Source organism: Mustela putorius, unplaced genomic scaffold (genome assembly GCF_011764305.1).
Source record: "Mustela putorius furo isolate JIRA1106 unplaced genomic scaffold, ASM1176430v1.1 tig00537227_pilon_pilon_pilon, whole genome shotgun sequence".
Taxonomy (NCBI): Eukaryota; Metazoa; Chordata; class Mammalia; order Carnivora; family Mustelidae; genus Mustela; species Mustela putorius.
The window spans coordinates 36003874-36028149 of NW_025422368.1; the positions used below are offsets into that span (position 1 = coordinate 36003874).

The 24276-nt window shown below is 45.7% G+C and overlaps 1 protein-coding gene across 3 annotated transcripts in view; it reads right to left on the reverse strand.

The window, feature by feature from the left end:
- Positions 1-24276, reverse strand: part of ETV6 (ETS variant transcription factor 6) — a 232567-nt gene that overhangs the window by 3439 nt on the left and 204852 nt on the right. For all 3 annotated transcript variants that reach the window (XM_045073229.1, XM_045073228.1, XM_045073227.1), the window contains 3 exons: positions 13949-14494; positions 2714-2856; positions 592-692 (listed from right to left, as the gene is read on the reverse strand). In XM_045073229.1, coding sequence (XP_044929164.1) covers positions 592-692; positions 2714-2856; positions 13949-14494 — 790 coding nt within the window. The remainder of the gene's footprint in view (positions 1-591; positions 693-2713; positions 2857-13948; positions 14495-24276) is intronic.

Here is a 24276-nt window from a genome sequence, read left to right on the forward strand (position 1 = left end):
TCATGACTCAGCACGTATACACATATACACACATACCCCCCAAATTTTCATGAATTATTAGTCACTCTTATTTCATGTGATACCATCTGATATTTTCAACTCTATTCTACCCAATTTGGTTCTATTTCATTAAAAAAAAAAAAAACAGTTGTGACTGACTCATTAAATCTATTTCTTGATTCATGAATGGGTCACGACCTGCTCTTTGACAAACACTGGTTCAGAACCCAGCTTATGGGGCTGGGAACCTGGAAGCCTAGATTTAATACCTCAACAATGTTACTTTGTTTGTTCCTTTTAACTTAGCTGGATGTTAATGCCAGATGATACTATTTGATCACTGCATTATTTTAAAGGTGAGTCAGATTATGTTTACTTCATTTTGGCTTTACTCTAATATACAGACATAAGTTAAAAAAAAAAAATTCCCCCTAAAATTCTAACAACCCAGCATATGGTATCCAGTTTGTAGCACGGAGGGCTTTGAGTGTCACATAGGCAGGTAGAGATCTTAACAGTCTCCCTCCTCCCTCTTATTTAAAGAAAACAGTATCCTCCCAAAAGAAGGAAAGGAGAAAAAGGAAGTTCTACCTGAACAAAAGCCTTTGTCCTGGCTCCTTCCTGATAATGTTTAGTTTGTAGTAGTGGCGCAGGGCTCGGGACATTTTCTCATAGGTCATGTTTGTTCTGTTCTGTTTGTTCAAAGGAGGAAGAGAGAAAAAAAGCACAAAGACACAGTGAAATCAACCTCAGAGAAGACGCTGGGGAGCTATTAAAATAAAAGCTCTTCAGCTGCTGCTGTGGCCCTGCCGGTTGGGGAAAGCTCCCTCTCCTCCCTCTGCTGCCTCCCAGGCCACCCCCCACCCCTCCACCCCCACCCTGTGCCCATCCCCTCTGCTTTCACACACCCCGCCAAGTCTTGGAGCCAAGACATGTCCATGTCCGAAGGTGAATCACCTTTTGTCAGAATCACCTTTAATGCCAGATAAAGTCTTGGCCCCGAAGCTAAGGAAGCATATCCCAAGGCAACCTCCCTTGTTTCCTTTCCCAAGCCCAAGCTCTGCTCTGCTCAGTGAATTTCCTGGAGTGTCCCCCCATCTGTGGGCCATCCTTTGCCTTCTGACCCACAGAGAATTCCTTCTTTCTTTTTCTTTCTTCCTTCCTTCCTTCCTTTCTTTCTTTTTTTTTTTTTTGTTGTAGTGACCTTTCTCCAACTTGTGTTTCTGGTTTATCATTTTAAGGAAGAGATTTGTTGTTGTAGTTGTTTAAATTCCTGTTCTGGAAGGAAGAATACAGAGGTTCCGAGCCCTGGAGGGTCCGGGCACAGTCAGGAGCCGAGGCAGGATTTTTCTCCGTGACTCACACACTGAGGAGTCTCTGAGTGGGGCCTTGCCGTATTTGGTTACGGCCTACTTCAGGTCCTCCTCCACATGGCCCTGGGGCCTACCCGAGGGACTTGAGGCTGGCAACCTCTGGTGGGGCTGGGCTGTGCCCTCCTCTGCCCCCTCTCACTCAGCTCACCTGGGGGTGTGTCTTGCCTGCTTTGTCCCGCCCACATCTGCCGGCCTGTGGTCAGCCTAGACCTTAGTGACTCATTTGTTTTGAGTAGGATACAGATGTATTTATTTAAATATTGTTTTGAGGGGAGAGACTCTTTGCTCTGGGTCCCTGTTTTCTTTTCCTTTCTTCTCCTGTGGTAAGAACACTTAACAAGACATCCATCCCCTTGACAGATTGTTAAGTGTGTCCTACAGTCGTGGTAACTCTATGTACAAGGTACAAGGTTATATAGCAGATCTCTAGAACCTACCCATCCTGTTTCATGGAAACTTTACACCCATTGATGAATACTCCGCCTTTCCCCCCAGCCTTTGGCAACACCATTCTGCTCTTTGGTTCGATGAATTTGCCCATTTTCAATAGTTCCTACGAAGGGACACATGCGATGCTTGTCTGTGACTGGCTTATTTCCCTCAGTATAATCTCAAGATTGCTCCGTGTTGTAGCCTGTCACAGGATTTCTTTCCTTTTTAGGGCTGAGTGATATTCCAGGCTATGTATACCCCATCGTTCTTTTATCTGGTCATTCACAGTGGACACTTAGGTGTTTTACATCTATGTACTTTGACAGTTTTCCTAACTAAAAAAGACTGCATCTTTTAATTCCTGTCCCTCTTTCCAGCATGGAAAACTAGGGGGCAAACAGTTCTGGCCTGTTTGCTTTTTAAGGGGATTCTGCAGAGTCGGAGGGTAAGCATTTCCACGGAGAAGGGAGCTTTTGCAGACATGGGAATTTCTAACCGGGCAGGACAGAAGTGACCCTTCCCTATTGCCTTGTGAGTCCCACAGCTCTGCGGAGCTCCCCTGTACCCCAGCTCCTGGCGACATAGGGGTGGCAGGGCCAGCTCGAGGGAATGAGATGGAGGGCTGCTCCCAGGGTGGCCCTATCAGACTCAGGGGGTGTGAAGTGAACTGGCCCCTGGCCTAAGTAACCAAATGGAAAGTGGTATCTTTAATTATTTCCTTCCCTTTGCAACTGTCTAATTGTTCACCTGTGAGAGATAAACTAAATAATGAGGGGCACACCGAGGAGGGAGGAGCTGGGCAATTATCCTCCCACCCAGAAGATAAAGTCTTTTTTCTTTTTTTCTTTTTCTTTTTTTTTTTTTTTTTGGGCACTAGTTGGCAGAATACATAGCTGGTACCCTTTTACCTTATGGTTTCCCCATAGTCGAGCCAGTCCATTGGGATCCACTATCCGGAATATTTTGGATTCTTTGTCCTCCCATCGGATGAAGTTTTCGTACCGGCTGTCAGAAAGCAACTGATAGACGTAATCCCAAAGCAGTCTACAGTCTACAGAGGAAAAGGGCAAAAAACCACTTTTGAATAGGTTTCCTGTTAAGGCACTAAGAGCAAGAATCAGAAATAATTAAGGAATCCCTTCTGCCTTTTGTGGATTGGTGGTCTTTCTTATTTCACGGTGAGGAGACCAGGGCCCAGAGAGACCTGGTGGATGGTGCAGGAGAAAGATGACCTTTGACCTGTAGAGGTCTAAGAGACCATCCCCACCAACTGCCTCCCTCCACAGATGGGGACGCCGTGACCTGGAAGAGGAAGCACCTTGTCCAAGGTCATGACCAACGACTTGAACTTGAGCAGAGCTCCCATGAAAGACAGAAAGCAAGCCAAAAGAGGGGTAACTTTGGGTGGGCGTGGTCCAAGGGCGAGAAGAGAGCCCCAGAGTTCCAGGCACGCAACATGGTCTGGTTGGTGGAGCTGCATGATTACTCTGGGGTTGGAGGCCGTATGGACAGAGACAAGAAGATCACGGCAGGCTACCAAGCAGCAGAAAAAGAAGTGTGCTGCGTGAAAGGCTGTGGGGAGGAAAACTCTACAGTTTGCTACGACTGGGCGCGGTGGCTAGCATGGTTTTCAAAAGAGGACAGATATTTTCTCATTACGGCCTATTTGGGAATTCTTTAAAATTGTTTTCTCATAATGAAATCAGGGTAGAAAGGAACCAAAGTAAAAAAGAAAATCACTTTCCCCATTTGGAGGACTGACATTCTGTCCATCACTTGGTCAGGCCACAAGTATTTATTAAGTGAGTTAATACAGGCCAGGCACTGTGCTGGGCCTCGGCTTGTGGGTGTGGGTTGGCATATTAAAAAAAAAGACACAGACTGTACCCTTTTCCCTTGTTCTAGTGTTTTCTGGATGTGCCGAAATGGTATGTGGTTTGCCCTCTGGCAGCCCTGGAGAGGTGGATGGAGGCAGACGTGTCCTATCTAGGTGTGCTTTCTGGACCAGCATCCAGAGGAGAATAAGAGGCTCTGATTTCCAGGGGTTCACTGCTGATCCTGGGTGCCTCGGCAGGCCCCAGCTGGAAGGGCGGGTAGTGAAGGATCAATGAAGGAATTCTGTATGTGGCTCAGCATCTTCCTTGCACCCTTTCTAATCCTTGGAGGCCCCAGGTGGCTGGGATTCAAGTTCCGGGTCTCTCGCATGACACCGTGCTGACTTCCTTCTGTTGGGTGAGGCCTGGCACACCTGGAGGGCAGTGTCTAATCGAGACTTGGACTAATTCAGAGCCAACATGGTCACCTCCCAGGGAATGAAACACACCCTTCTCGGGAGCCTTTTTACAAGGGCATTGAGTCAGGTCACCTTGGGCGAGTTTCTTAAATCTCCCTGAGGTTGTTTCCTCATATACGAAACAGGAATAACATGTCTTTTATGGGATTACTGTATGAACGATGGTGCAAGTGAAGGGGAAAGTCATGAACACAACAACAATGCCATGTACCGGCTGCCATGAGCAGGACCGTGCTCATCCTCCACCAGCCTGGCTGCACTTGGCCCTGGTGCCCTCTTGGGAGGCAGGTGCCATTGCTATTGCTATTTTATGGATGAGGGATCTGGGGCTTAAAGGGCTTGGTAATTCACTCCAAGGCCACAGTGAGTGAGTGACACCTGTGGGGGTCCAGGCTCTGCACCACTCTTCCTGATGGTTAACAGATAAATACTGTAAAGTTTTTGGACTTTCCAGAGCTGAGTTGCAGTCTGTTCAGCGCAGCCTTGCTGCAACCCAGCCTTTTCTCTGAATGGCAGAAGGAAATGTGGCATTTTCGAAGAGGCTTCATCTTTCAAGAAACTAACACGAAACTTAAAATGACCATAGCCTTCCCCCTCACTCCCAATTATCTGGGTCCAAAGATTAATGGGCTACACAAGTTACTGTATTTTAGAACAGGACAAACTGTTCTCTTCTTGAAGCAAAGACACGGCATACTTGGGGAGCTGAACCCCATTCTGGTGACAGAGGCAGCCGGCCATTCCTCTTATCCCCTGTCAGCCAGGGAGGAGAGAGCAGGGGGCCATAAAGCACCTGGAGAAGTCAGCGTCACACTAGTGCAGGCTGAGAAGAATCTAGCTCATTATGAAGGCACTCATCGCAGGATGACTCTAGTTGCTAGGCAAAGCAGTGAGATCGGCGGCGTGTCTTAACCCTCCTGTCCCCTCCTGGTCTCACGACATTTTTACTGCAGATGGAACACAGGACAGAACTGTGGACTCAGTGTCTGTCCTATTGTCATATGGCAGACGTTTTAATTTCCCCTCCATCACTTCCACTGGGAAACGTCTGACAAAACCAAACATCCTTACACAAAATGCCAACAAATTAGAAGGAACAACGAAGGGGGTTTGTGTGTACAGCTCCTCTACTGCTTCTCCACAGGGAGACCACGTCCGGGGCAGAGAGGCTGGACAGCACCTTTGGATTCAGCTGGATTGGGACTGCGAGTCTCTGCGTCTCTGGAGTATTCACTTGACTAACAATAAAAAGACTGTCTTTAGCAGTTTGATATAAAGAAACCGTGCCCACAGGAAGGTGAGGAACATATGGCTACTCCCCTCACCTCTCGGCCCACTGGGGCTAAAAGCATGAGGTGGACGGTCCTTCCATCCCCATGCTCATGTGCGCTTTCCTTGTTTCTGAGGCTTCTGTCTTGCTCTGGTGGTTCACTGCATTTCCCACTCATGGGAACCAGACCATTTCTCCAAGTAAGGGCTTAACGCGCCCTGGGCTACCATGCTGGCTTTTCAGAGGCCTCAAACTTGGAACTTTATGTAAATCATTTAATAAAAGAGATCTCGAAAGTTATCTGCTTTTTGGTTGGTGAATGAAGGGGAGGGCTTACCAGAGAACAGACTCTACCTATATGTTTCAAGAACATTTGATTCTTGCAAACTTTTCCCTCTCATAAATGTGAAAATAACCCCAAACAAGCTGCCAATTGATCACTCTAAATGACATTTAAACCAGCAAAGCCAACTTTAGCTGAGTAATAAAAATATGTTGACATTCAAGACATATTGGATTACTCAGTTACTAATGGAGGTAGCAACAAGAATTCTGTGGCATAAAGCAGTTGTTTCAAACTCAGAGTATAAATGACTTTTATAACACTATTGATTGTTTTGTTTCTTTAGTTAAAAATTATTCCAGATGATAAATATAAAGGACTGACCACAGAAGATTTCTTTTTTCATTTTCTTTTCTCTCTCTCTCTCTCTCTCTCTTTTTTTTTTTTAACAATTGAAGTTCAAGCCATTGGGGTTATTTTGTTTTTTAAGATTTTAATGAAATAAGAGGCAGATCCTTTTTAGTTCGCTAGATCCTCTGGAGGTTATTTCCTGCAATTTTTCAGTTCTGTTGAAATCTACATTTGCACAGATACAATGTTCTCTGATCACATATATATCATATATATACACATATATTACTATATGATAAAACCCACCAAATTCTATAGATACAAGAGTATCCTATTATAAAATGCCTGTCCATGCATGTGAAAAAATTCATGTTACAAGGTATTCATTAATTTTAAGTGCATTTCTCTTAAACTAAAGGGTCTTCTGTATTAAGGCACGTGGGTATTTTAAACAAATGTCCATTATCTGGATTATCTCTTCCATGAGAGGGAGTTTAGAAAAGGGTTTAGCTCCAGTGAAGTGCCATTTTTCAGCTGCAGAGAGAACATTCTCTCTCTTTCCTGCTGGGTGAGGTACCTTGGGTATCCACAGCTAAAAGGCATTGTAAAAAATCCCTTCCTGTGGTTAAGGAGAAATATTTTCCCTCCCACGTCTGTCTTCTACCAGACTCATTGTACATGCTACCGGAGCAGAGATTGCAAAAAGATGGGCAATTCACACATAACCAACATGGTTTCTAATGAAAAAACCATGCCAGACAAAACTGAAGTTTAAAAATCTGAGTGGGCAAATCAGGTTATTGACAAAGGGAATGTTTAATGGTGGTGGTTAATCAAAATCTTGGGAAAGCTTCTGAGAAAGTAATTTTAGGTTGTTTCAACTGCCCAAATGGAATTTTAAATGAAGGTCTGCCAACTGAGTTCTGTGGGTCTGATCATCAACTCATCAGACAATAAGTGTCCCTGTTTCATTTTTTTCAATTTACTGAAAAAATTAATACATTTTTGTCAAGTTCAGCAACAAAACAGGTAAGTAAAATACAAAACAGAAAGCTGCTACTCTGCTTTATAGCAGTGGCTCTAAACAAGGGGCAATGTGTTTCGGTAGGGAAGGAAGGTATTTCGCAATGTTTGGAGCTAATCTGGGTTGTTGCCACGGGGCTAGAGGATGCTACTGGCCTCTAGTGGGTAGAGGCCAGGGATGCTGCTGAATATCTTAGAGTACCTAAGTCAACCTCCTCCTTAACCTCAGAGAATCATCTGACCTGATGATCAAGAGTGCTAAGCTTGAGAAACTCGGCTTTTAGAAACACGGGCTTTACAACATGCACAGCTCAGTCCCCCCGCCCCCCCCGCCCCCCACATCCCCGTCGTGTCCTCAACTCTACATCAGTCATTACCTAGGAGCACAAAGTTGGGAAATCCAGTGCAGCCAACTCTGTGTCGATACCCAGAGGTGTGTTTACAGTGTGGGCAGTTGTTTGTGCTCTGCTGAGGCTTAGGAAAACAGACACCATATGTACGGGGCAGCAAGATGTACAGGGAGAGTCTAAGGTGGGGAATGCAGATCTCAGCTTCCTGACTCCATGGGGGTGAGGGCAGGGCAGGGGGGCGGGCACAGGGACTGTAACTGCCAGGGAGGCTGGCCCTTTGCATGTCTGGTTTCATGAGTTGTGGAGTAACAAAACAGGTAAGTAACATCCAGATAAAAAGTTGCCACTCTGCATGAGAGCAGTGGCTCTACACGAGGGGCAATCTTGCCCCGGAGGGAAGCAAACGCTTAAAGCTTCAGCCCCCAGCTGGAACCTCGCAGGGCCTGGCCCCTGCTTGGCTCAGGTGGGGGCAGCCTGGGAAATCGCACCCCTTCCTCCTGGCAGTCACACTGTATTACAGAAATGTGTGTCCTTTACACAAACTGGAATTTCCAGTCTCCTCAAGCTCCTTCTATTATTTTCCGCTCCGCCACTGTGGCTGTTACCGTTTTATCGTTTAAAAATGCTGTCCTGAGACTTCCTTCTCTCTTAGGGCTTTTTGATTTCTCAGTAGTTCACAGTGAAAATAAACGGCAGTGACTCAGCCAGTGTGAGAAGCTGGAGCCACGTGGGACATTCCTGAGCAAAGCCTCCGAGGGGAGAGGGAGCGCAGAAGTGAATCTCCAAGGAGATAAAGAAACTAGAGCACCTCGAAGGGGTGCCCTTTGCAGGCCACAGGCCTGCAGGGTCAATGCCCCGGCCAGCTCCGGGTGGGTAGTGGGGCTGCTGTACCTGCTCTTTCCCGTCATTCTCTGCAGCCCTGTAGCAGAGCAAAGAGAAACAGGACAGAGAAGGGACCTTAGTGCTTGGTAATTAGCCGACTGGTGCTGTGTATTTACATATTGTCTCATTAGTACTCCGAAGCACCTGGAAAATGGGTATTAGTATTCTCATTATGATGGAGAAGAAAAGCAGACCTCAGGAACAGTCAGCACCTTTGCTAGGACACAAGGACTGTATTCTATTCCTGCTTATTCCCAAGTCCATGCTTTCCCAAGGGCCCACACTACTTCCTGGGGAACACTCCAGGCCAGCTGTTGACTGGGACCCTGCATCAGGAGACCTCTGGGGTTGATGTAGGATGTGGGATAATGTAGCTCTTCTAGCTGGTACTGAAACCCTGGGCCCCTTTGGTTAAAGGAGACATCCCACAGTACTGTCCTTTCCTTCCTCAAAACAGACATGGACATACCTGTGGGCGAAGGTGCACTTATGTAGGTCCGCCTTACCACCAAGGCCCAGGGAGGAAGCTCGTCACTGTCACACTAAACCCTTTAGTCTTCTCTTTTATAATGTCTTTTTCCCCTCAGGGCTGCTCCTGAGGCTCATTAAAAAAAAAAAAAAAAAGTCCACGAGCTTCGAGCTTCGTTTGAAACCATGTCACCAGCACTCAATACCGCTCGGGAGGGAGCAGGGATGGAAGAAGAGGAAGAGGAAGGAATGACTTCCCCTGGTCCTCGAGTTCCCGGGGACCCACCTTCAGCTGCTTACTCTGGAGTCTCAGGCTTATTTTTCCTCAACTGATTGAAGATTAGAGGCTTCCAGGATTGAATTTCTGTGCCTACAGAACTCATCCAGTCAGTCCAACCAAATCAGGAAAGTACATCGTTTTAGTCAGGTGACAAAGAAACTGGACAGGAGACTCCATGTTTCCTTGATTAGGATCCTTTTGTTTCTGCTGAAAACGTAACCTTGAGAGATAATAAACTTATTTTTGAAAGTCCTTTTAAGGATCTGAAAGACTGCTATGACGTGTGTGGCAGGAGGGTTGGGAGTGGAGGGAGCACATGCTGGGGGGAATTTTAGGTCTTATCTGCAGCAGGATCAACCAAACAGTGGTGTCCTCACAAACCATGAAGAAGCTCGTGTTTGCAAAGAATATCGGGAGACTAAGCAAAAGTTGTGCGATAAGCACCAGAAGAGAAATAGTCTCTGTTTGGATGGGTCATGGACCTGGGACAAGCAAATCCGTTCAGACCTCTGAAGTCCCCAAGTGTGCAGCAAATGAAGGAGTAGGAATGGATTATAAACCAGTTTGCTTCCTTAGCAGATTTTTGGATGAAGACCAACGAGGGGATGAGCAGACAGGAAGTTTGGTAACTCAGGTTTTAACGGAATGTTAGAACTTTAAGAGAAAGCCAAAACAACTTAAATTTTTCTTTTAAGACTTAGCTGTCTATTGCGAAAACCAAAGTAGGAGCTTATTTGGTTTGACAGCATAAAGTCAGGGGGCTATTGCCTTAGGTCAGCAAAGATACAAAATGTGGCATTTAGAGACACTATACCTATCACCTAGGAAAATGCCTAGCACAAAGAGAGATACATGATCAGTCTGGAACAAATGAATGATTTAACTCCACCATCCAAGTATGCAAAGAAACAGTTTCTTTCACTTAGCTGTATTCTACTTTTGTTTATGATGTTATTGGAACTACTCGGGACTGGTCAGTGAACAGCTTACAGTCTCCTCTCTTACATCACTTGTTATTGTTCCTTCTACGTGTTTGAGGCTCACCTCATCCTCTAAAGGGCAAGGAATTCCTTGAGAGCCGGGACAGCGTTTTCAACTTCCACATCCTCCAATTTGCCTACGATTGCCAGCATACGGTACCCACGAGTCCACAGTGTCGCAGAACAGGGGGCAGCGAATGCTTCCTGTCATGTTGTCTGCAAATATTTCGGCTCTGCTGGCTGTACCATCTCTCCTGTTGGCACGCAAGAGCAGCCACAGACACAAAGTGATCGGGTGTGGCTGTGTGCCAATAAAACTTGATTTACAAAAATAGGTAGTGGCTGATTTGGCCCATGGGCCCGAGTTTCCAATCCCTGTTCTGGACTCCCAGGTCAGAAGGAAACATGTGTCTTGGAAAGAACACTGGACGAGGCTCCAGGCTGGACATTGGATGTGCCCGAATCTCCTTTCCTTCATCCGTACAACCCGCTTCTGGCTTTGAAATCACGGACCTCTAAGAATGAATGTCAGTATATACTTAAAACATGACTCAGGGCATCACCCCGTGCTAAGCCCATCACCTTATGGTGTGCGCTGCTAACAGACTCTTTGGATGTGAAACACATGGGCAAGGCACAGGCCAGTAAGACTTTTGTGGGCTGAGAAAAGGGCTAGAAGGTTCACAGATGCTATCCTGACCCCCTACCTCCTACCACCGCCCCCCAAGCAATAGCCTCATGAGCATAACAAACAGAAAACAGGCCCAGAAAGAAGCAGTTTGTTCACTCTTACCTACACCATTGGCTTCCCAATAAAGTTTGAACAAAGGGGTCTTGTTTCATTGTGTTTCATGTTAAATTTTCTCCCATAAACTGTGGCTATTCTAACTTATTAACCTCAACAACAGTTCTTCTTATCCATTGAAAAATAAGGGGGTGCCTTTAGAAATAAGTTACATGTTATATTTAAATAGATCTAATCTGTGGTTTGTATTTAAGCCATTACCTCCGAAACTTCTTTATTGATGATTTTAATTTCCTATAAGGCCTATAAGGCCAATACCTAAGCAAACTATTGTAGCTTTGCACCTCTAAATTGTATGCTACATCTCAATTCTGAGAAATTAAAAAGTGAGGAAAAAAAAGAATAGATGAAATAGGGAGAGATTTTTAATGGACTTGGATGCCCAAGATTTATATTTCTACCTGTTCAGGATTGCCAGAATTTTAAATTGTACATAGGAATTACCCAATGAGCTCGACCCTACTAAACAGAATTTTACAAGAATCTGAGCTGTCCAAAATGACAACTAAAAGGGTAGGAGTGAGGGGACAGGGATATCAGGAGCCTGGAGTTGTAGCAAGGAGGGTTAGAATCAAGACCAAGTGTTGAGTTCTAGACTTTTTACCCTTCCCATTTCCCCCTAAAGATGATGGATTTGGTTAAATCCGATGCTGGATTTGGTTAAATTAGTTAATACTTACATCTGGAGATTTTTCAACCTTTGAGTGTATCATTAGAGGATTAATGATGAATAATTTGAGGGGATTCTCTCACCCTGGAGGAGTTCATGCATTTCCCAAAGAAAAGCCTAGATTCCCCCTTTTGTGTGTTCTTGAGAGAGCCTAGGCATCCGTGGGTACCAAGGTCCATCACTGGGCTGGTATGATAGTTGACAGAGTGTCTTTGATGAGCCTACATCCATCACTGAGCAATTTTGACATTCAGGAATAATATTTAAAAAGAAATAGTTGCACAATTTTTAAGAAACTAATATTCTAATATTTACAAATCCACTAAACAAGGGAGAAATAACTCTGAATGTCTAAATAACATAACTTTTCTGATATATGGGCTTATCTTAGATTCCTAGGAAGTCTGTGGTAAGATGGCATGACAGAGGAGGTGGACGGGACAGAGGAGGTGGACGGCTTCCCTGGCTCGGGAAGCCAGGTTCCACGAGGGCAGCCCTACCAGCCGCGGCCAATGGCACAGCCGTGACCGTCCCATTGAGCCCATTACCCAACCCCTATTTGACCTTTGCTTTCTGTGGCTCTGTCTCTTCCATGACTTCCCCAGTTCAAATGACCTTCCACATAAGAGGCATATCGCAATACTAAGAGCTGTCCTGAGAATTATAAATAAGTAGACAGTATCTGCAAAACGTCTAGTCCTGTTGTATAGACCATGCAAGAAACAAGACAAGAAAGGCATGTATAGACAGGAAAGGTCTGGCCTGGGAAACACAAGACAGGTCCTTTATATTCTTCACAGTAATATCCTGACCCCATCCTCTTTTTCTAACAATCTGCGGAAATTCACATGTTTTGCCTAAGGTGTCTGTCTCTTTATAAATCCCGATTTTTCTTTTCTTTTCATGGTTTCTTTTTTTAGATTGAAAACAAAACCAAAACCATATATACATACACATACACATATATAAAAGGCAGAGAATCCCAGTGTAGTCACCGCAGCTAGTCTTATTTTATGTACACCCCCCCCCTCAAAACTCACCCCCAGTGCTGTGAGGATCATTCTCAATCAAATCTCGGACACAGATCATTTCATGTTTCACAAACATAGAAGTCCTACTTCTTTGGCATTTCATTTTCTGGATTCAACACTCCTGATGTAAGTGATTTGGGACACTAAAACTGAGGCAACATTGGAGGTACACTAGGAGCCAGAGAAACATTTAGAAACCAAGAATTTAAACAAAAAAGGGACAATGAGTCAAGACAGAGGCAGTTAATGTTGCCTGTAGGACTCTGTGCTGTCATGCTGTTAGGAACACCACTCCTTCCTGGGGCCGGCCGGAGCTCTGTCCTCAGATGCTCACTCATGGAGGAAGGGGGCACTTCTTGCCTTGCCCTGACCAGGTCTGACTTTTCCTGTCTCCGTGCCTCCCTTCCGCTACTGAACACATAACCACCTTCAGCACTGAGCCACGTCCCTGCAAAACCTTCCTCCATTCCTCTGGTCCAAATTTCCTTCTCTCTGCTTTGCTCCCACAGCACTGAGTTATCCTAATACACAGTCAGTGCTCAATAAGTGCTCATGCACTGGATGAATGGGACACAGGACGGACTTCATTCTGCCTTATAGCTTAGTGGGTGGTTTTCACGTCGGTCTCTCCCATGAAATTTTAAATTCCTCAAGGAAATAATTGTGTTAAAGCACTGCTCTGTCCTCCTACTTCCTCAAGCATTTACCTGTGCGTAGTGGGTGTTTGAGAAATGTCTCACGAATGGAGAGATGCTCCAGGAAGAGAGTTACCCTGGCCATGTGGCTGGAGGGTTAAGTGTCTGGAGAATGACTTCATGTAAATTACGGGCAGACTAGCACAAATACAACGTGTAGATTTTTTTCTCTGGTTTCCACTGGTTTCTTGTCTTAGGGAAGCAAATGTGGGCTTGTCATCATAAAAGTAAAAGAATTCGGGAGTGGTTTCCTTCGTCCAAATGACCCAGCAACACCTGCCTCCAACACCATAATCGTGTTTTTCTCTCCCACCTTCTCCCAAGGTGAAGGCTACATTGAGTTACTGCCCATAGGATGGAATTACAGGTCTGAATCGGAGACAAAGGTTCTTTATGCTGTGTCTGGTCATTAATTAGCTGCTGGAAACTTCAAGACAGGGCCATTAGCATGCTCATAAACCTTTTATTTTAAATGTTTTCGCTTAGCCATGATTCTGATGTGACTCTCCTTGTACACTGGACGTAGGACATTTGTTTCTTAACATTTCTGAGGCTCATTAACTACTCCATCCCAGCGGCTCATTAACTAGCCCATTAGGGATTTCACTTCATTCAGGCAGAAGCCTCCACTTGCCCTCACAGAGCCTTTGCGGGCGCCTAATTGGGAATGGTGTGAGGCCTGCTGCAAGGCCGGGGAGAGAGCGAGGCTTTGTCAGGTCCCCCTGGACACTGGATGGGCGGCGTAGGGATGCGCTCACCTACCTGCTATTCTCCCAATGGGCATGGCGTGCTCCTCGGGCGGGGAGACGGACACCATGATGTGGTTCATGTAGGCCAGGTCTTCCCGATGCGAGAGGTTGATGGGCTTCCCTTCCCTATGCAGCCCGTCCTCGGAGAGCCTGGACTGTTTGAAATCCACGGAGTGCCGGGGGTTCAGGATCAAGGGGTGCATGATGGGACTGGGCATCAGCTGGATCACACGGGTGCTCTCCTGCCGGGGGCTCGACGGCTTCTGGTGGGGCTCAGAGGACGGCGGGCAGTGGTTATTCTCCATGGGAGACACTGACAGGGGGTAGGACTCCTGGTGGTTGTTCTCCTGGTGGAGCCTCGGCCCCTGGGCCCTGTCGGCCGGGGAAAGGCGGCGGATCATGTTGTCCAGGGGGGACCGGAGGGGCCGCTGCTCGGGGTCAGGAGAGGGCCGGTGATTGGCTGTGACAGGTGATCTAGACCGGTGCAACAGTTCAATGGTGGGGGGGTTGTGGTGCACGTTCTCCACTGGGGGCCGTGGGGTCCTCTGGACACAATTATCTGTGGAGCAGAGGGAGAGACAATCACTGACCCCAGTGAACTGTCAGGAGAGGGACCCCACCGCGGTTCGAAAGAGAGTGAACAGTGAGTGAAGCCTGGGCGTGTGCCGGACAGACCGTTTGTCCCTCGAGACAGAGTGTCTTTTCCACTGCTTAAAAAAACAACTGAAGTGCGCATACTTGAAATTCTTTTCCTACAGTAGACAGGCTAAGAATGTCCACAAGCATTCCATTAAGCACTTACTAGTGACTTGTGAGCACAGGGATGCCAAACCTGTGTTCTTTAGCTTTGGCTTTGGTTACTTGACTCTTCAACGTGGCTTCTGGGGTCCTTAAGGGTTTCTTTCTAGAAGCTTTCACTGACTTACATTTCCACAACTAAATGTATATATTCTCTACCTCTGGGACGTTGTTATTGGTGTTAATGATACCATTATTTCTACTACTACTAAAGTAGCTACTATATCCTTGGTACTGGGTTATGTTGTTTAGAATGTATCATACTCCTCAGTAGTAGATTCTAGTACCAGTACTAGTTCAAACGTGATAAAATGGGAGGCATAAAGAAATTAAGCAACTTACTCAAAGACACACAGCCAGTGAGGGAACGAGACCCAGACTCCAGTAAGATTCTAGAATCTAGGTACCCATTATAGTATCTGCCACTTTGCTATACGTAGAAGCCAAGGGGAAAAGCGATGGGAAAACCTGCTTTAAGGATGGACAGTGGGTCTCATTTACAGACTGGCAATCTTGTACTTGAAAGAAGCTTTAGGATCACTTGGTTTCTGAGTGCACAGACCCTGCAAAAGCTCAGAGACAGGCAGAGGTAAGTAAGGAGAAGGAGGGAAGGACATCTCCGACCCCGCCTCCATCGTATGCCACTTGAACTTTCAAGCTGGTGACAGCTGAGCAGGGACAGCATCGGGAACAGAAGCAGTCCTGTGGGCTGGGTTGTGGGTGGGTTGGGGGGGGCTGGCACACACGTGGCTTTAGGAGTCCCTACTTAGGGGGAGGAAAGATGAAAATCTGCCTACAAAAATGGAGTTTTCTTCAGTGCCTCCCCCTCATCCTAATGAGGTTTCTCTGGCCACATCTGTTCCCAGAGCTCTCACTAAAGGATGCACATGCTTTCAGGTCTTTGTTCTGGTCCAAGATTTGTCCATGACTCTGAGTAAAGCAAGTCAAAGATACCTCTCTTTGTCCCTTATGACAATATCTACATGAAGAACACATAAATGGACTCTAGGACTCTGACAGGGTTAGTAAACAGAGACTGAGCTGGTAGTGTCTTAAAGTTTTACACATGATTAACAGAAAAATGAGGACTCCTCTGGATCCCAGTTATGTGAAACAGTGAATGTGTCATTCACGATCACTAAAAGAGCATCTGCTTGAAGGCAAGGGTTTATTTTGTAACTGCTGTGTAACCTGCTGCCAAGAATTTAGAAGTGCTTACCTGTTGGAATAGCTATTGGTGGGAGACTGGCTTAATCAATGATATTGTATCTCTAAAAAATGGAGGATCAGGCAGGTATTAAATGGAATGAGGAGTGTCTTAATATTCCGCCAAGGACTGGTCTCCAGGTTCTATGATTAGGTATACAAAGCCAGGTAAAGTATTTTGGTATGCTACCACCTTTCTGTGATAAAGGAGAAGCAAATTCCAGTTTCCAGAATGACACAATGGCTTGTATCAAACTAACCTTCCTACATACAGAAATGATGGAATCCGGATACAATACATTTACAAAAGTTATTTGAAGGTGCTGGAGAAAACTGAACAGCATTTTATTCTTGAAAGAAGAGAACCGCACAAGAGAGATCCAAATTTATATAGCCCTGGGGGTTTTCCCCAGTCCCTGTAGCAGGGGGCAGCTGGAAAATGAACCAGAAGTTGTGTAATCTATCAGGGAATAGAGTATGGGCTACCAGAATGGCAAAAGATCAAGAAAGCAAATCCTATAAAGGGGAGAGCCTCAGGGAGAATACAGAAAGTTCCCTCAAATCCCTAACATGTGCTCCTGTACAGCATATGTGCAAGGTGACCTCTAAGGAGCTCAGTGGAAAGCAACAACTGTATGGCTGAAAGATAAGAGCAGGAACATCAACTACTGGCCATTGTACTGGAGACAGAATTGAGAATTTGAGTCCTAGCAACAGAGGCTCTGCAAACACCTCGGGATGCCTATCATCCCAGAACAGCCACACCTTAGGAGTAAAGACTACGTCCAGGTCAAAGGGATTTGCCTGAGGACTATAGGCAAAACTTAAATAGATCTGCCCTAACCAAATGTTAGACCAAGCTTCTACAAACTCAAGGTGACTGGCTAGTCGTTTACCTGCTAGAGCAAACCCCAACATTCTTCAGAGGAATATAACATAATCTAAGTCTCTACAACGTATCATCTATAACGTTCAGTATTCAATAAGGATTCTTGGGACATGTGAAAAAAAACCCAGAAAAATGTGGCCCATAATCAAGAGGAAATGCAGTCAACAGAAACAGACTCTAAGATCACCTAGATGTTGGTATTAGCTATTAGAAATAAGTGTAATCACTTGAAGGAAATGATGGTCATAATGAGGTATAACAGATGGAGACTGTCAGAAGAGAAACAGGAACTTAAGAAGAAGACTATAATACTGAAAAACACAATATCTGAAAGGTTGGACTGGATGTACTCAACAGCAGTTTGGAGATGACAAAAGGAGGGGTTAGTAAATTTGAAGACATATCAATAAAAACTAGAAACAAATAAATGAATAGATCCTCAGTGACCTGTGGAACAATATTAAATGGTTTAATGGACATGTAATTGAAACCCAAGAAGGACAGAACAGAAAGAATGGGACCAACCCCTTCCCAACAACTCCCCACAAAAAAAACCCCAAAACCGAATAATGACCAAACGCTCTCCAAATTTGGTAGCAACAACAACAACAACAACAACAACAACAACAATAGGAAACTTAAAGATCTAAGATGCTCAGCAAATAGGGATAAATACAAAAGCTACATCCAGGCCTTCAGAGTCAAACTGCTGAAAACCAAAGATAAAGAGAAAATCCTGGGGGCACCTGGATGGCTCAGTGGGTTAAGCCTCTGCCTTCAGTTCAGGTCATGATCTAAGGGTTCTGGGCTCGAGCCGTGCATTGGGCTCTCTGCTCAGCAGCGAGCCTGCTTCCCCTTCTCTCTCTGCCTGCCTCTCTGCCTACTAGTGATATCTCTCGCTCTGTCCAATAAATAAATAAATAAATCTTAAAAAAAAAAAAAGATAATCCTGAAATCAATCAGAGGGGGAAAAAGATACACTGTGTATACAGGAAAAGCTATACTAGTTGTGGCTAACTTCTTTTTTAAACAGCTAGAGAGAAAGCGAGAATGCACGCAAGCATGTACACAAGAAGGATATGGATGGAGACCCACAGACTGAAAGGGAATTAAGAGATACATCAATCATCTGCAATGTATAGACCCTTGTTTGATTCAAGGAAACTGTAAAAGCACATGTGAGGTAGTTGGAGAAAATGTAAACATTAATAAGACATTTGATGATATTGAAGAACTGTTAGTTTTCAGGTGATATGATAACTTTGTGATTACAATTTTATAAAGGGTCCTTCTCTTTTCAGACCTGTACTGATATATTTACAGATGAAACTATGTATCTGGAATTTGCTTTAAATTAATTCGTGATCGTGAAGCAGAGAGTATGGGCACAGAGGAAACAAGATTGGTCATGAGTTGATCACTGAAGCTGGTGATGGCTACGTGGTGGCTCATTAAGTAATTCCCTCTAGTTTTGCCTAAGTTTGATATTTTCCACTATAAAAAATGTTTTTCCTTTTTTTTTTTTTTTTTAAAAAACTCAGTCAACCTTGCAAGGACAAAGATTAGGATAACAAGTACTAAATTCTTCACTTAAACCCAAATGCAAATAAATGCTTACAGGATACGGTCACTGATTAGGCCCATATAGTTCATTTTAATGCCTGAGATCATGAGCATGATAGAAATGACCTACCATCTTTTGGGGATGAGAGCAAGTTTTCTTTCCATGGCTATGACGGACCTTAACTCTGCTGTCCCCCAAAACGAATTTATCTCTTCTCTGTCACAGAACACGATCATGATAAGCAACTACCTAAGACAGCTGTGTTTTCAAGTTTTGTGCATTTTCTTCTAAATGCTATTTACAGACTATCTCCCTTCACTTAAAAGCTTATTAAGGTTTAAAAATGCTTAAGGTTGATGAAGACCATGTACTGAAAAACCCTATTTCCTGAATCCATTTCCTGTCTTACAAATTTCAAAACAGACACAGGCGTTGGCCAGGAGTCTGGTCACGTGAAGGCTCTCTTTGATGTGTCGGGCTTCAAGGCTCAGGGTATGGGTGTGCACTCAGGGCAAGCCTTAGGAAGTCGGGGTGGACTCTGAGAGGAAGGATCTCCATGCCAAGGGTAAAAGAGGAACTGATGTAACGTCCTGGAGAGATTTCACTCTCTGTTCCTGCCCAGATCTTTGGGAACAATGAAGGAAGGAGACAGAGCTCTGGATAATCCAACTCAGATTTTACTTTTGACTCAGGGTCCAGGCAGGAACAGGACTTGGAGAAGCTTGATTTATTTACTTCTCTGCAGACACCACTCAAAGAGGAAGTACTTGATGAAGTTGATAACATTAATGGTAGAGAACTGGATCCAAGGGTATTTAATTCCAGGCTCCTGGTGGTCTGGGCACAAGCACTGTCAAGGCTGAAAGGCCTGCAATGAGAGCTTCCCGGCTTTGTTTCAGTTTGCAAAGCATGCGCCCACGTACGGAGTAGGCGCTGACGTTCCTACCCTGCTGCCCCTGTTATTAGAAGTTGGCAGCAGCATGTGGAAACTTATGAGACCAGAGCCGGCAGGCAGAGAAGCTCCGGACACAGGAAATGCACTGAGCGGACAGTGGGTGCATTAAATCCCCCAGATGTAGGAGTCTTCTGTCTAAAACAAGAAGATTTTTTTGGTCTGGCCTTGATGTCTGGGTTTGTTCTTGGTGAATTGCCCAGCTGGAGAGCTGGGAAATTATCCACATTGCCCTTGGTCTGAAGGTCTTGATATGGGAGGGAAATGCGCAAGAAAGAGGGGAGGGTAAAGCCACGCGTGAAGTAGTCAGTGTGGGCATGGAGAGAAGTGGGGAGAAGGACCTCGGACTACCAGGCAACCCGTTCTGGTTGAAAGTGTTTTCTAACCCCCAAACCCTTCTCTTTGTGGGCCTCTTTTAGATACGAAAAAAAAATCCTTTCTTGCCACGAAACAGCCCCAAATAAATTAGGGCTTTCAGTGTGAGGATTGCAAAAAAGGATGCCTTTTCTTGTCTTCTTTCCTTTTGCTTATTAGGAAAGTTTGTCTATTTGAAAGTCATCAAAATTTGACCCAATTTAATCAGGTTGTAAAGAATGAATAACTAGTAAACTTAAACCAACAAAAACTGCCTTTGGTTAAAATCGTGGGCTTTAAGTAGGAAATATCCAGGGTAGAGCAAAGGCTCAAGCTTCTAACTCACAAAGAAGGATCACATTTCCCAGGATCACATTTCCACCACCTCGCTTTCCCTAAGGCCATGGATGGTGGGAAGAGTAGTTAGTCCGGGAGATGCAAATCAAGCCAGCAGGTAATTTACTCATCGGCCTCAGTCCACCATGTTCCACATTCTTCTGGAAGGAACCACTTCCCAGCATGAATTTGTAAAAGATTAGTGGGAACCACAAACAATACAAAGAACTAAATGCTCTAGGCCTTCAGCTGCAGTTCAGAACAGACTTTCTACACACACTTAGGTCCTGTCCCCAACCTGTGATGGGGTGAATTGTGCTTCCGGCCTCATCCCACACCCCTCAATCCATATGCTGAAGTCCCAACCCCCTTGTACCTCAGAATGTGACTTTATTTAAAATAGGGTCATTGCAGATTTCATTACTTAAGCCAAGGTCATATAAGAATCAGGAATTCAATATAACTGGTGTCCTTACTTAAAGAAGAATTTGGACATGTAGACAGGCACAGACTGCATGGTTGGAAGGGGAATGTTTTGCCACACAAGGATAATATTTTGTAATATGATATCAAGGATATCGCAGTCTAATGGAGAAGGCAGACACATTAAAAACAAAACAAAACACACACACACACACAAAAGGCAATAGGTGCTGAATTAAGAGTCCATCACAGGGAGTACGCCATGTGAAGGTGAAGGCAGAGATCCACCAGTCAAGGAACACCAAAGATGCCTAGCAAACCACCAGAAGCTAGGAGAGAGGCCCAGAACGGATTCTACCTCCCAGCCCTCAGAAGGAACTGACCCCACCCTTACCTTGATCTTGGACTTCCAGCCTCTAGAACTGTGAGACAATACATTTCTGTTTAAGCCCCACCCCCTTACGGCCGCCAAAGCACGCTAATACACCCCCAGCTCTGCCCCACGCTCCATTTCCATGAGGTTCCACTGAGGCCCTCCAGTGACCCTCTGCCTGCCCATTCGGCCCACGCACTTCAGCAAGTTGCCAAGGTCCCTGCATTCCCTGGAGGGCCCAAGAAGAACAGCACCGGGGCCTGCAGTCTACGATTCACAGATATATGAGCTCGTCACCAATAAACCCCAGGTGAGCTCCTGGTTTTAGAAGCACTTGCTGAAAAACGGGCTGAAGGCAACAAAGTGGGTGACTTGCAGGACTCTGCATCTTAATCTGTATTCCTGGGGTGGGGGGCGGGCGGGGGGAAGACAGCCTCCCGGTGTTTTAGCCTCGGCCAACAGCTCAGTGCCAGAGAGCCCAGGAGCAAGTCTGCCCGGCCTCGGTCTCAACAGGGGCCGCGCAAGAGAAATGAATGAAGAAATCAATGGGCCCGATTTCAAATGAGCCAGTTAGACCTGTGGGGTAAACCTTGTGAATCATTTATAAGGAGGGGCTCAGGGTGACAGAGATCAGTGGGAGCCCTGGAGAGGGGAAAGAGCGAGATCACAGAGGGCTTCCTGTTCTGGAGGTGAACCCAAACTGCCCCAGGCCCCTTATCTCAAAGGGCTCAGACAGCACTTCCCCAGGGGAACCAGGAAGTTTCTTGAAAACTTCCTGGCTACCTGGGGAGAGTTAGTCATGCATATTAGGGATCTCTGGCGCTGAAACTTCTGGCTTCAAGGAGCTAGCTAGCGCCTGGGCTAAAAGCAGCCTCTATGGGACTGGAGGAAGCCAGAGGAGGCAGGAAAGTGAACGGGTCCTCCCTGAAGCACACTGAGGCCCCCTTCTAATGGATGAAGAGGCTCTGGCCATCAACCCAGGGCCCCCACACTTTCCCATCACAATGAAATGCCACATCTGGGGACAAGGGTCAGAGGGTAAAAGGTCATACTGCCCCAGACTCTGAAATACAGGAAGTGAGGCAGGAAGAAGAGGCCCTAGAGAGGCGTGGAGGAGTTAGAGTGGAGTAGAAGTGGGGAGCGAGGGGAAGTGGTGGTACCTCGTGCCCTGGGGAAACAGGAAGTCAAGATTAGGGCCTGGTCTTAGTCTGCTGGAACCTCATTATCTCCAGCCAGATCCAAGAATGCCTGAATTGAAAGTGGGCACAAAAGGTTAATCTTAGGGTTCTTGCGTGTGAGAGGAGACACACGTCTCCCAAAAGGGTCATGGAGGGCCTACCGTGTGCCAGGTACTGCAGGGTACCAAAGCATAAACACTGCTCCTTTTCAAAATGGCTGGGCCCCAAGCTGGGCACTTTTGATGTTTTCCCACAGAATGGAACAGAGGGACCTGGTTCATCCATGAAGGAGAGTCCTGGTATCACGGCCTGGGTAGGCAGCGGGCCCATCCGACTTCCAGGACGCACATATGCGGTGTTTGCACAAAGTGCACTTGGTCACGAGAATGGGAATAGTTCGGAACACTGGGATTGGAGGTAGGAAATAAAACCAACCACTGCACAACAACGTGAATATACTTAACACTCCTGAACTGCACGAAAGCTTGAAAGTGGCTAAGGTGGGAAATGTTTTGTGTCTTTAATCACCATTCAATATTGTTTTAGGTTTAAAGACAAGACGAAGGAAAAAATCTCAACCCAACAATGGTGAGAGATACCAAATAATGGTAAAGAATAACATTTAGTGAGTACTTGCTCTGTGACAGCTATTGCTCTGAGGGCATTTTCCATACTAACGCGATTCTTGTATCAATCACATTCAAAAAGTACTGACATTATCCTTCTTTTCTGGGTAGAAACTGAGACACAAGGAAGTTAAGTAACTTGCCTAAAGTCACACAGCCAGTAAATGGGGGAGCGGGGATTAGAACCCAAAGCGTGTGTGCACGTGTACACACACAACCCCCATTATGCTCTCTGGTTCCATCGTGCATTATAAGACTAACATCAATGTCAAAGCCCGGCCAATGGCCTCCTTGACTTTTTTTTTTTTTTTTTTAAATATTTTATTTATTTATTTATTTGACAGACAGAGCACAAGCAGACAGAGCGGCAAGCAGAGGAAGAGGGAGAAGCAGGCTCCCAGTGGGCAGGTAGCCTGATGCGGAACTTGATCCCTGGACCCTGGGATCATGACCTGAGCCAAGAGCAGACGCTTAACTGACTGAGCCACCCAGGTCCCCCTCCTTGACACTTTAATTGTCAATATGATCCCAGCAAGACTAGAGATTCAAGGAAGTTTTTACAACCACCTGTAACAGGTTGCCTGGATCAGCTCCAAACTTTATCTACTCTGGTGTCTCTTTAGCAGCTATACTGAAGGATCAGCTCCCAAGGAGTGACCAGCACCCAGCTGGTTCCCAAGGGGGAGGACAGCCTCTGCTCTCAGAAGCCAGTGCCAGACTCTGAACTCACATTTCTCATGGGCTGAAGTATTTTCTTTACCGTAAGTCCATTCATTCAGAGGCAGTCACAGATTCACAGTGGGTTAATTCACTCCGAATCAGCATGAGTTTTTGACACTATGAATGGCAGACGTACACTGGTGTCTCCAAAGTCATCTTTGATGGGGCACCTGGGTGGGTCAGTTGCTTAAGCGTCTGAACTCTTGTTTCGGCTCAGGTCATGATCTTGGGGTTGGGAGATCGAGCCCTGTGCTGGGCTCCACACTCAGTACAGAGTTGTGCTTGGGACTTTCTCCCTCTCCCTCTGCTCTTCCCCTGCGTGAGTTCTCTCTCAAATAAATAAAATAAATTTTTAAATTTTATTTATTTATTTGACACAGAGAGAGAGAGAGATGGAGAGAGCACAAGCAGGGGGAGTGGCAGGCAGAGGGAGAGGGAGAAGCAGGTTCCTTGCAGAACAGGGGAAGCCTGATATGGGACTTAATCCCAGGACTCTGGGACCATGACCTAAGCCAAAGGCAGTGGCTTAGTCAACTGAGCCACCCAGACACCCTGAAATAAATAAATTTTTAAAAAAGTGATAATTGACCTTTTTGCTAGTCTGTTTAGATTTGCCAGGTTCCAGTACCATGAGGCAGAAAAATTATAAGCAGGTTTGCTGGCATCTGCCATACCACACCCTGGTCAGGGGACCTGGCTTGGCCTCTTAATCTCCCCAATTCCATTCACTGCTCTGTATTTTGTCCTGTTTTCAGGGTGTTTGCACAAAACAGATGAACAAAAATGTTATTTTGGTTGGCTCATTCCTGCTGCAATGGAATGAACATGGGCATGAGAGCTAAGTGGACCCAGGGCTAAGTCTCAGTTTTGCTACTCGGTAGCTGTGTGATCTGGAGGCTCTTAGCTTTTGTCTCCTCATCTG